The sequence below is a fragment of the Gobius niger genome (genome assembly GCF_951799975.1).
Source record: "Gobius niger genome assembly, chromosome: 17".
NCBI lineage: Eukaryota > Metazoa > Chordata > Actinopteri > Gobiiformes > Gobiidae > Gobius > Gobius niger.
Window position 1 is genome coordinate 329,709 of NC_136868.1, and position 13,172 is coordinate 342,880.

Consider the following 13,172-nt stretch of genomic DNA (forward strand, 5'->3'; position numbering starts at 1 on the left):
TAAGCACTCGTAGCTGGATGGATGAACAGTCAGTCATAGCTGTCTATCTTCAAGCCACACTGCAGACTAACTCACAGAGTAAGTAGAACAAAATACAAGTATTTATTTGATTATAGATATTTTTATTGAAAAATCCATCTCTTAAGACCTGACTTGTAACTTTACCGAGAGCGGGGACGTTTCCAGCTCGTCTCCATGATGTTGAATAAAGGCAGATTTAAATGGGTTAGGCCCTGATCCACATCAAGTCTTCAAATGACTACTGCAAAACTAGCATTTATGAGTCCTGCTGGAAACAATCAAATCAACCAAAACTTTATTTATAAAGCGTTTTTCATACAAGGTTGTAACAGAAAGTGCTTTACAGATTAAAAGCAGTTCCCGCCCACCCACTCTTCTTCCATTGTCTCCGATCACAGCAGCTTTGGGACGGCGGGGCTGCCTCTGATGGAGGAGAACGCCCCGATGTGGCTGACGAGGTTGGGCTCTAAACTGAGCGCACGTTCCCCCGAAAGCGTCCGCAGCGTTTGGTACAGAGCCGTGTCTTTGGCGTTTCCCGCGTAGCAGAACAAAGCGTGGAGATGGTTGGCCACGCGGAGAGACGAGTTCCCCGGGAACAGCATGGCTTGTGTGCAGCACTCGGTCACTGGAGAAAGCTGGTAAAGCTGCGGAGAGAAACGCCGCAGCTCCAGAAGATAGTGACGCCCGAAAAGCTCCACGACCGCCATGAAATACAACGTAAAGAAGAGCAGATTCGTACGAGAGAGAGAGACGGAGAGACATTTACGATAAGGCACGACGAGGAGCAGCACTGTCGCCAGCACCGACCCGAGACCGATCCATTCCAGAATCCGGTACGGCTCCGGGTTCCAGTAGCGCTGCAGTCGCTCCGGATGATACAACTTCACGTAGAGAGTTTTCTGAACAAACGTGTGTGAAAGGAGGTTAAAAACAACATCAAAGAAGTCAGATCTCGGCAAAGCGTCGTCCTCCAGAACCACCACGTTTTTAGCGTGCGTTAGCTCCAGGCCTTTGCGTAAACAAAACACGTAATCGCGCTTTTCCCTTTCGAACACGTTCACAGAGTTTATGTTTGCATCACGTTCCTTCACACTCCGGCGGACGACTTTAAAATGCTTCTGGAGTAACGAAGCGTCTTCGTTTCCTCGCCCTCCGTGCTCCACGTCGCAGATTAGCACATCGGCGCATCGTAGCTTCCCCTCACAGCCGGACAGCAGGTGGTTCAGCCGCTGCGTCACCTGTAGAAGGTAGTGAAAGTCCACAGCTCTGCGGCGCCTCACCGTGATGATCGTCACCAACAGGTCCGGCTCTGTGGAAAGTCTGGAAAGATCAGAGTTTTCTTTGGCTTTCCAGAAGTGCAGCGCGTCCTGCCCGCGGGCGAGGCTTTCTCTGAGCGCTGACTCGCTCATGGAGTCAAGGAACAGCGGTTTGTTGTAGTAGTAGGAGTAGACCAGACGGTGGCAGCAGAGGGGCAGCAGGACGCCGAAGGTGACGAAACACAGAAGGAGAGTGCGACACATGCGCCCGGAGCACCTGCGGAGGGCGCCATTGAGGCACTGGTGACCCATCACACTGGAAGGAGAGAACAAGAGACAGATGTGGATTACAGAGAGCAGGGCTGTTGGAGTGAGACCATGGTCGGCCCAGAGCCTTTTCTAGGCTAAAGTGTCTCATAATCGTACAAAAGTATCAGCCAAAAACAAGTTTATGCTGTGGGGGGCTGAGCACAGCAGGGGTTCCATAGTGTGTGAATGGATCTGTCAGAGGGGCTGTTCATTTTTAGCATTCAATAGTTGGCGCATTATAGATCATAATACTTTTAGGTGGTCCATTTGCTGGTGTTAAAGAATTGATTTTCTGGAGCCCCCTTCAAATTGAAGCCTGTCAGCGAATGCCCAGTGAGCCCCTTCACTGTTACGGCCCTGCCAAAGGTACCATTACACACAGCAGAGTCGTGTTTAGTTGAGGGAGTCACAGGCAGCTCATGTTTGAAACATCCTGCACTGAAGTTAGTGATGTTTGACTCGTGGTCCTTTTAGTCGATTATAATGTATTATTTTTATATTTCCATCAACATTTCATATTTTCACTTTTAAAAACATTTATTCTCTGCATTGTTTGGATTTTTGGGGATATTTTTTTTGTCATGTCTCCTGTTTCTCTGCCTCATGTTATTCTAATTCTTCCAACAAAAAACAAGGAGCAGAACATTTTGATAATCTGAAGTCACTTCCTGTCGTCTGGAGTGTTATAGAACATGTTTAATGATTGAATTTCATATGATTATTACATTGAAGAGCGATCAGAGGTGCATAAAGAAAGATATACAGCGGGAACCACATGTTTACATCCACTTTATGAAAAGACACAGAAATAGAAATAATTTTGAAAATTCTAATTGACCTAAAAAAGAAAAAGTTAATCATGGTTTCATGTCAGACAGTGAGAAAAAAAATGCAACATTTTATAAAGTGTAATTACTGTAAAAACATCCGATTCCCACTGTATAAACTAAAACGATTTTCTAAACAAGAAAAAGGCCATCGAACTCTGCTACACTGTGTCTACAATATGCATGATGAGCACACGAGACTTGTTACATAACATATACTGTACTATTCACTACTTTTTTACTTCTTATTGAGTATTTTTGTTGCAGTTGTTCTCAGTTGTTGAGCACATTGGCGACTCTCCCCACCTCTGTCAAAATGTGCCTCTGAATTTGAACTTCTGATAAGGACAGTCTCACCTTTGGAAGAGCCGTTTCCTCAGACTGAGAGCTACCTGTTCCTCACCAGTAGGGGGCAGGGCTTTGCTCGTTTGTTTTCATCTGCCAGAAAACATCACACCATGTTTTTAGACAATCTCTAACATTTCTAACATACTTGTAGCTTCGCCGTCTCCACACTCAGACACTCAGCACTACTTACACTGATCTGCTGCTGTTTGAAGGCACCTGCAGGCCGCTCCACCCGCACAGCTCACATATAGAGTTGGGGAATGTAATGTCAAACCACTAAGCATCATGGGATTAGCAGCAATAATAAACTAATGGAGATTTAAAAGGTTTAATACTAGAGTCATTGTTCACATTAAAAGGCTTGGACACCAGTGAGTGACTCTGCAGCTAACAGGGTTTTTACACATCTTTTTTCTCCAGTTTTTTATACTGTTTTAAGCTAATGCTAGTCTATGGAAAAGGTATGCTAACAGCTGCAAAGATGGCGGATCTCCATAGTAACTTTCTGTCTGTTTGACTGTATTATAGTTCTGTGATTCCGAGGGAACGTCTCATGTTGTTTGTTGTTCCTCGTCCTGTGCACAAAACGCCATTATCGGACACGGAGCCAATCACACGCGAGCTGAACACCACAGGGCGGGGCTTAGTGGTCCAATGTCCAGTCAGGCGAGAGATGGACGGACAGACAGACCCACCGCTCTCACTTTCACACACAGGCAGTACTTTTCCTCACGGAGACGGGCAAACAGGCAGCAACCTCCCCCTCTCTTGGTACAGCTGCATTTGTGGTTCCACCTCGTTTTACTTTTGTATGTCTTTGGTCCTGGAGTAAACAAACAGCAGCTTATGAGCTAAACCCATGTGAGACTTACACATTTCTTCTTCTGAGACACTGAAGAGGCACCGAGAGCCCCCACACCTGCAGCACAGAGGAGGCGTCACAAGAGGGAGAAACGAGGAGGTATCTGGGCGAGACTCACAGCTCAGCCACACATGCCTGCTGTTGTTCTGGCTAATGGACGTTCCCTGGAGGATAAAACAGATGATTCCCAGAAGATGGTGAAAGACTGCTGTGGAGCGGAGGGAGCTGCGCAGGAGGACGAGGAAGGAGGAGGAGGAGCTGACCAGTGCAGGACACCACGCTCTGAGACAGGGACAAACCCAGGAAGTGCTGCACCGTTTCAGAGGATCAGAGGCTGAAGGCAGCCCGGTTTCCTCCACCTTAGTTTTATTTATTTTTTATTTTTTTTTATTACTTTATTTTTAAAGAAGTTTTCCAAATAAAAAAGAACAGAGAACACAACTCTTACACTCGGCAGAAATCTACATTGAATATTCTTTGTTTACAGATTCAACAGGGGTACAATTTGCATATTAAACATTTTGAAAATATTTTGTCCATTTGTCCCACCTCGAGAAATAAAGTTTAGCCTTTAGCCTCAGCATAAAAGTCAAGCTTTCCATGTGGTGGGTCTCCTCAACCACCTGCAGCCAGTCTTCGACCGTTGGTGAAGCAACGTGAAGCCATTTCCTTGTAATTGCCTTTTTCGCTGTGACAATTAAAATTTGTATTAAATATTTATCCTTGGTTGTCAAGTCCATCGGAAGATCTCCAAAGTATAATACTAACATTGTTTGAGGAATCCTAAAAGCTACAATTTCTTCTATTTTTTGACCAACTTCAGTCCAAAAAAGTCTTAATTTTGTGCAAGACCAAAGAATGTGAGTGTGATGTGCTTCCTCCTCTCCACAGCCCCTCCAGCATGATGAACTACGTGAGTTAATACCCATTTGTTGCTTAGGGGTCACAAAGAAACGTATCATGTTTTTCCAGCAAAATTCACGCCAGGAAGCTGAACTCGACGTAGAGTAAACGGTTTCACAAATATTATCCCATTGATCATTAGTTATGTCGAACTTCATTTCTTTCTCCCATCTTTTTTTAATATAATCTGTTGAGTACCCTCTACTGTTAATCAGATTTTTGTATAGTTTGGATATAGTCGATTTACTTCCTTTGGAGTAAGTTTGTGTAATTAAATTAAATTAATTATTTCGTTTAGTTTTGGGGTATCTATTTTTTGCAATTTTGATGATAAATACTGCCTTAATTGTAGATATCTGAAGAAATCGTTTGATTCCAAGTTATATTTCCTCTGACATATTTGAAAACTTGGGACAGCCTTCTTGTCCAATATCCCACAATAAGCTGTAATCCCATTCTGTACCAAGTGTTTAAATCGTGAATCTATTTGATTTGGCTTAAATTCTGTATCAAATGCTGCCCATCTAAGTACCCATGTCTGATTTGATAGTTTTAGTTCTTTTACAACTTGGACCTCCACCTTAGTTTTAAAGTTGTATTTAACCTGCTATCGAAAAATGAACTCACAAGTTGATCAAGATATTTTGCTGAAAAAACCTGAGACATTCACAACAACGTGGAATAAGTGAGTGACCCTTGTATTGAATGGCTGATCCTCTTTTGCAGATTAGACGCTCACGACGATCAGGATGAATCTGACTCTTGGGTTCACTCACTTATTCCTCCCTCCTCTGTCAATGTTTACATGTTTTGTCCAATAAATATATGATCAAATGTAAATGTTTGGGTGGAATCAGTTTAAGCAGACACTGAATACTTATTGTTATGATTTTAGTACAGATCAGACCACATTTTATGACCAATTTAGGCAGAAATGGGAGAAATTCCAAACGATGAACTCACTCCCTTCAGGTCTGACCCTCAAATCCAAAGCTTAAATAAATCCTCATCTCTCCTTTATCATCTTAGTCCTGCTTTAACCCTGTTTCAGTCCTGCAGTAGTTTGTAGGACTGCTTAAAGTATCCGTTATCCTCTAATCAAACCAGTTGGACTTCAAATACTCAGCCTTGTCTCAATGCCAGATCTAAAGCATGATGTGACAAGTGCTGATGGGACTGGACACTTTCCCTGAACCTGCAGGTGTTTCTCCTCAAGTCTGCGGTTAACCTGCCTTGGCAAACTGCCCTGTGTAGCTCAGCCCGGAGTGGCTTTTAGTCTGGAAACTATATCACAAAACATAAGGGCTGGTGGGATTAGTAATACACTACAGTTTAAGTATTAGTTAAATAGTAAAAAAGAACAGCAATACTTTACCCTGTAAGTTTAATCCAAAAGACAAGTCTTGAGCCGTTGGGGTTCAGCCGTGTGTCTGTGGTTTCTGCTCCGGTCTGTCCTTTTCAGACTCAAACTAGTTGTTCCTCATTCTTTGGTCATAAATCAAACACTCCTTGAGTTGTTCAAAAGGTGACAGTCTGGTACAGTGTTCATTTTAACAACATATCTTCCTTTAGTCTTAGTCTTTTACTATAATGTAATTTAATTTTAGTCGAGATTTAGTCCAAAAAAGTTTTAGTCGACTAAATTTAAGACAAATTTAGTCGACTTATATTTATAATATTCATTGTAATCATGTTTAATCAAGGCCCTCGACTTAATGGAGCTGCTCCACATGTATAAAGGCAGGGGCTGGAAGAGCACAGAGGGGCCACTGGTCTGGCCTCTCACTTTTCTCTCACCCCCCGATTTAACCAAGCTTTATCCAAATCTAAGCGCTTAAAAGAAAAGCATCAAAACACCGACGAAACAAGGATGAAAAACGGAACAAAAATGTGCCAGAAAAGCAACAAATAAATGACAAAAAAGAGATGAAAACCCAACAGCAAAGCAATGAAAAACAAAAAACATGACAAAAACACAACAAAAAAGTGACAAAAACGCGAGGTCTTAGCTTTCAAATGAGTCGAGAAGCTTTTCGATTTGGGTAAAGCCGACCTGGAGAAAATGCAGGTGGGGGGCAAGAGGTTAATATGTATTTTTAGAAGTACGTATTTATGCAAATTTGGGCCTGGCTGGTCAGAGTCCAGTTTTTCAGTCCCAGCCCCTGAACAAAGCTCAGAGCTGATCCTTTAAACATGATCTGAGGCTCTTTCAGACGCTCAATACAAGTTTGGATGATTTTAGTCTCTCCTTTTCAGTTTTATTTAGTCTGATTTTAGTCGACTCAAATATCTGGACATTTTAGTCACAGTTTTAGTCTCATGAGAAACTTTTAATTTAGTTTTAGTCGGAAAAAATATCACTTTGACTCAAATTAAGACTAAATATTTTAGTCGACGACATTAACACTGGTCTGGTGCTGCTCCTCCGTAGAGATTCGATTGCAGTAAAAAGATTTAAAAGTAAAAAATGTAATAATAAACAAAATAAAGAAAATACTGAGTTTGTGTCTCGGGCACAGCAGCCCCAGTGTGCCTCACCTTTATCAGAGGTGGGTAGAGCAAAACTGATTTAGATTTACTCAGGTAAGAGCAATGTTACTTTTAAATCATTTAAACTAGTTAGTAAAAAGTAGTGAAAAAATAAATACTCAAGTAACAGTAAAAAGTCCTTGAGTACTGTGAGTGTAAAAGTCTGAGTACTGTTTCAGTTGTGAGATGAATGACAATGATGGCTGAATATTGAAGACAGTTTGAACTAAAGAGTGAGCGATGCCTTTGTTTCTTTCGCAGAGGGAATGTTGACGTCGGATGAGCAACACTTCCTGAGCGTCTGGCCTTAGGATAATGCAAATCCATGTGCGTTCATCGGTACATATCCATCTCTAACTTGTTTTATCCACTAAAACTTAATTTGCAAACCAAGCGTGTTCAAAGTGAGCCACAGTTTGTCTCCCTGAGTTGTAGTTGACAGTGGGAAGTTCTGTACACTGGGAGTAGTTTGTAAATGTTAAAAAACATTGCAGGGCCTTGTTATAAATTGGTCCTTTACATTTACTGTACTGTATGCTATAGAATTTCACTAATGTGTTGTTTTAAATAGCTTTGAAGACTTTAGCCTTTTCATAAACAAACTCCGCTTCATTGGTCTCTTGATCATGAGCAAATGTGAAATTGTGTTTCCACAGCTTCACTTGATGTCGGGGTTGTGTTTAAGGAGCATTGCAGGTAATTCATTCAAATATTTATAAAAAGAGAGCCAGTAAAATGTATTTTTTCGAATTGTTTTTTTTTATCCAGAGTGAAACTGTGCCCATGTCGGTCCTCTACTGTACTGTAGAGAGTCCTCTGCCAGGAAGAAGCCCTTACTCCAAAAGAAACAGAAAAAAGCCAGTTTGGAGTTTGCAAATAAAATAAGGATAAAGACTTTAATTTCTGGAGACAAATCCTGTGGTCTGATGGAAAATATATAAATATATATGCATATTTTTGGCCATAATGACCATCGTTACATTTTGAGGGAAAAGCCTGAGAACACAAGTAGCATCCCAACTTTGAAGTACGGGGGTGGCAGCATCATGCTGTGGGGTTGTTTCGTTGCGGGAGGGACTGGTAGATGACATCATGTAGAAAGAACACTATGTGTAAATATTTGAATAACATCTCAAGACATCAGCCACAAAGGTAAAGTGTGGGCACAGATGGGTTTTCCAAACGGACGTGACCCAAAGAGCTGCAAAGGCACATGTGGCCTAGAAATGTGTCTCAGTTACACCAGCTCTGTTTGAGGAACAGACAAAACTTCCTGCCAACTATTGTGAGAAGCTTGTGGAGGGAAATCCAAAACATTTGTCCCAAGTTTAAAGGCAATGCTACCAAATATTAATGAAATATATGTCAACTTTTGGTTTTGTAAAAAGTAATATAAAACCATGTAGAAAATTCTATCTCTTATTCTTCTGCCATTTAGCAAATAGAAATTATTTCTAAAATTGTAATTGACCTAAAAAGTAAAAGTCAATTCTGGTTTCATGTCAGACAGTGATTAAAAAAAAAGTGTCTTTCTATAAAGTGTATGTAAACATCTGGTTTCCCGCTGTAAGTGGGTTTGGTCCTGATCTTGAATTCTTCAAGTTACCTCCTGAGTCCCGCTGGGCATTAGGAGCATGTTTTGTGTTGCATCAATCCCAAATGTTACACAGTGTGCCTTTAACTTCAGGCACTTCCATTCCCTCCCGATCACAGCAGCTTTGGGATCACATCAGCTGCCTCTGATGGAGGAGAACGCCCCGATGTGGCTGACGAGGTTGGGCTCTAAACTGTGCGCACGTTCCCCTGAAAGCGTCCGCAGCGTTTGGTACAGAGCCGTGTCTTTGGCGTTTCCCGCGTAGCAGAACAAAGCGTGGAGATAGTTGGCCACGCGGAGAGACGAGTTCCCCGGGAACAGCATGGCGGGCGTGCAGCACTCGGTCACTGGAGAAAGCTGGTAAAGCTGCGGAGAGAAACGCCGCAGCTCCAGAAGATAGTGACGCCCGAAAAGCTCCACGACCGCCATGAAATACAACGTAAAGAAGAGCAGATTCGTACGAGAGAGAGAGACGGAGAGACATTTACGATAAGGCACGACGAGGAGCAGCACTGTCGCCAGCACCGACCCGAGACCGATCCATTCCAGAATCCGGTACGGCTCCGGGTTCCAGTAGCGCTGCAGTCGCTCCGGATGATACAACTTCACGTACAGAGTTTTCTGAACAAACGTGTGTGAAAGGAGGTTAAAAACAACATCAAAGAAGTCAGATCTGGGCAAAGCGTCGTCCTCCAGAACCACCACGTTTTTAGCGTGCGTTAGCTCCAGGCCTTTGCGTAAACAAAACACGTAATCGCGCTTTTCCCTTTCGAACACGTTCACGGAGTTTATGTTTGCATCACGTTCCTTCACACTCCGGCGGACGACTTTAAAATGCTTCTGGAGTAACGAAGCGTCTTCGTTTCCTCGCCCTCCGTGCTCCACGTCGCAGATTAGCACATCGGCGCATCGTAGCTTCCCCTCACAGCCGGACAGCAGGTGGTTCAGCCGCTGCGTCACCTGTAGAAGGTAGTGAAAGTCCACAGCTCTGCGGCGCCTCACCGTGATGATCGTCACCAACAGGTCCGGCTCTGTGGAAAGTCTGGAAAGATCAGAGATTTCTTTGGCTTTCCAGAAGTGCAGCGCGTCCTGCCCGCGGGCGAGGCTTTCTCTGAGCGCTGACTCGCTCATGGAGTCAAGGAACAGCGGTTTGATGTAGTAGTAGGAGTAGACCAGACGGTGGCAGCAGAGGGGCAGCAGGACGCCAAAGGTGACGAAACACAGAAGGAGAGCGCGACACATGCGACAGCAGACATACTGGGCCAGCCAGGGAGCCATCCAGGCATTGGTCACACATCAGACTGGAAGCAAAGAGCAGAGACAGATGTGGATTACAGAGAGGTACAGCTGAACACAGAAATTAAATAGAAATGTACTTCCTGAGCCGATGTCACTTTATACACGTTTCTTATATGTTGTCAGTTTGATCAGCTTCACCTTCTGCGCTGGATTTTTGACACAAACAAACCTCTTCCCAGACCAAGGAACTCTGACTCCACCAGGGACAGATATCCTTCACCAGTGCCTGGAACGGGATCCCATAGAACATTACTTAAAGAGACTATGTGGAGTTTAAAAATGTTCAAATTAAAGGGGGGGTATTCTGCAAAATTGACTTTTTCCAGCTTTCCATCCTGTTATTCTGTCACTCCCTCATTAAAAACATGGCTGAAGTGTTGCCTTGGCACATTCACGTATTTCTGAGTAATCTGTAAAAACTCTGATGGCGGCCATTTTAGGGATAGGTTTGCCTGAGTCCTCCTAGGAACGCCCCCACCTCCTGGAGACGCCTCCGAGCTTTGGTCACCAGCCGAGTAACCGACCACTGCTCCTCAGCAGAACCCCCTCCCCACTGATGCCACAGACAGCGTGTGGAGGGGGCGTGTCTAAAGGCTCAGAGGTTCTTAAAGTTCTTCAGTTTTGTGCATATGAGAAAAGGACATTCCGAGCTATAGTTCAAGTTGCCAGCATACAATCTTGCTGCTGCTCTCTTCCCCAAACAAAAGTGAGCAAAACAATGGATGGAAAAAAACAAGCTAAAAAGCAGGTTAAAGAAATTCTTTGTTACCCGTGTGTAAAAACTGATCCTCAAATCCAAAGCTGAAGTCCTCATCTCTCTTTTATCATCTTAGTCCTGTTTTAACGCTTTAGCCCTTCTTCAGTTTTTGTACTGCTTATAGTACCCAGTGTTTTCTATGTAATCAAACCAGTTGGACTTGACTCCCTCAATGCCTAATCTATTGCATGACGTCACGTGACAAGTGCAGTGGCAACAGCAGCTGTAGCATTAGTTGAACCCTCCTGTTGCTCCTTGAGTTTGCTTTGCAGATGATGACTAACAGGGCCCTGGCTGTGGGAGCTTTTCTGCAATAACCAGCCTGAAAATGCCAATGTTGATGTAAGGATTATAACAAAATCTGAACAAACCTCTGACTCATGCTTTGCTCACACGCTACAGAGCAAGAAGACCCACTGAGATCAGCTGATAGACAATGGTCCACACCATAATCATTCTGAACATAACGAGAAGTACAGATAATATACAAACACATATAGGCCTCACCCTCTCTGCGTAGAGAAGTGCAAGACTAGGATAAAAGGCGACGGTCAGGTCTGGACTTCACTTCTTCTCTTTCTCTGAAGTCACCAGCTGGTTCTACTGCTTTGTAACTGGAACAATGGCAATAAAAGCCTTATCTTTGAGACGACTTCTATCTCCAGTGTCTGCTTTGGCTTTATCCAAATAACTGTTCTCGCGTGATACAAAAGAACCAGGTCCTGTCATTAACTTGCCCTGGGGCTAATAACCACTTGGTTGCCCTCTGTGGGTAGCTAGGCCCGGAGCAGCTTCAGTCAGGACATCATAGATATCACAATAAATTAGGTACGATTTGTATTAAGTATTAGTTCAATAGTAAAGGAACTACAATACTTTACCCTGAAAGTTCAATCCAGACGACAAGTTTCCAAAAGTTAGAAATGAACAAAAAAATCCGCCGTCTCCCTTTGGTTTTCTGCTCCGTCCTGTCGCAGTCAGTCACAAACAACTAGCTGTTCCTCATTCTTTTCATTTCTGTCATTTATTAAACACCTCCTCCTTGATTTCCACAGCAGGTGACAGTCTGGTACTGCCCCATGGGGATTAGATTGAGGCAAAAATATTCAAAAAGTAAAACGTTCTTGAGTGCTGTGAGTGTAAAAGTCTGATTAATGTTTCAGTTGTGACATAAATTATGAAAAACAAAAGTTGTTCACGTGAAAATCCAAATATTTTCCAGAAAATACTGATTCTTTTTTAAATTGAAAAGATATTTCCGGAGAAAAATTAGCATGAAACACAAACTACGTGTATTTTAGGTCGAGTCAAAGCTTTTGTGAAAGTAACTAGAATAAAGATACTTCCTTCCAATATTACTCAAGTAAGAAGTACTGAATGATATAACTGCTTTAAAACAACAGGCCACCGTTTTTCTATACTGAGATATGTTCTTACCTGGGCTTAGACGAGTTGATTGACGTGTCTGGTCTTTGTGCGTTCCCTCAGTCACGCAAAACGACCAAAGATGTTGTTAGCATTTGGCCTCTCCCTGTATATTCCAAAGGGGGGTAAATTGTGGGATTAGCAGCAATTGTAAACTAATTGAGATTCTAAAAGTTAAAATACTGGAGTTATTGTTCACATTAAAACACTTGGACTCCACAGTGAGTTAGATGTTTTTACCAGCACTTTTTATACTGTTTTGCTAATGTTAGTCTATGGAGATGTACTGTATGCTAACAGCTGCAAAGATGGCGGATCTCCATGGTAACAGCAGAATTTCCCGAACTCTATTACTACAGCGATTTTTAGGTCGACTTGAAGTTTTTGTTGCTTTAAAATGTACTCACATTGACACAAGTAAAACATGTTTTACTCAAGTAAGCGTAGAAGTAAAACGTACTGAATGATATCAGCACTATAACAAACAGTTTCATCACTTGGGTAAATTTAGGCTAACTGACAACTAACCGCCCGCTTTTTTGGTAGAAAGCTAGCCATAGCTGTCATTTACCTGGGCTTTGACGAATTGATGCGTACCTGTCTGGTCTTTGTGCGTACCCTCAGTCACAAGTTAAAATGCTGGAGATATTGTTCACATTAAAACACTTGGACACCACAGATGTTTTTACCAGCACTTTTTATACTGTTTTTAGCTAATGTTAGTCTATGGAGATGTACTGTATGCTAACAGCTGCAAAGATAGCAGATCTCCATGGTAACTGGAATTTCCTGAACTCTATTACTACATCTATTTTTAGGTCGACTTGAAGTTTACTTTAAAATGTACTCACATTGACACAAGTAAAAAATGTTTTACTCTAGTAAGCGTAGAAGTAAAACGTACTGAATGATATCAGTGCTATAATAAACAGTTTCATCACTTGGGTAAATTTAGGCTAACTGACAACTAACCGCCCGCTTTTTGGTAGAAAGCTAGCCATAGATACAGACGGCATCTCTGGAATCGGCCATATATGGTCAT

The 13,172-nt window shown here is 42.6% G+C and overlaps 2 protein-coding genes across 2 annotated transcripts; both read right to left on the bottom strand.

Annotated features, from left to right (window-relative positions):
- Positions 1–413: 413 nt before the first annotated feature.
- Positions 414–1,589, bottom strand: LOC306976951 (post-GPI attachment to proteins factor 4-like; the record flags this gene model as incomplete). Its single annotated transcript, XM_079575089.1, has 1 exon — positions 414–1,589. One exon carries the CDS (start codon positions 1,587–1,589, stop codon positions 414–416), a length of 1,176 nt encoding a protein of 391 aa, XP_079431215.1.
- Positions 1,590–8,762: 7,173 nt separating this feature from the next.
- On the bottom strand, positions 8,763–9,927 carry LOC306977221 (post-GPI attachment to proteins factor 4-like; the record flags this gene model as incomplete). The annotated part of the gene is given in 2 exon segments (XM_079575431.1): positions 8,763–8,786; positions 8,788–9,927. Coding segments are annotated over 2 exon segments (1,164 nt in total).
- Between the last annotated feature and the right edge of the window lie 3,245 nt (positions 9,928–13,172).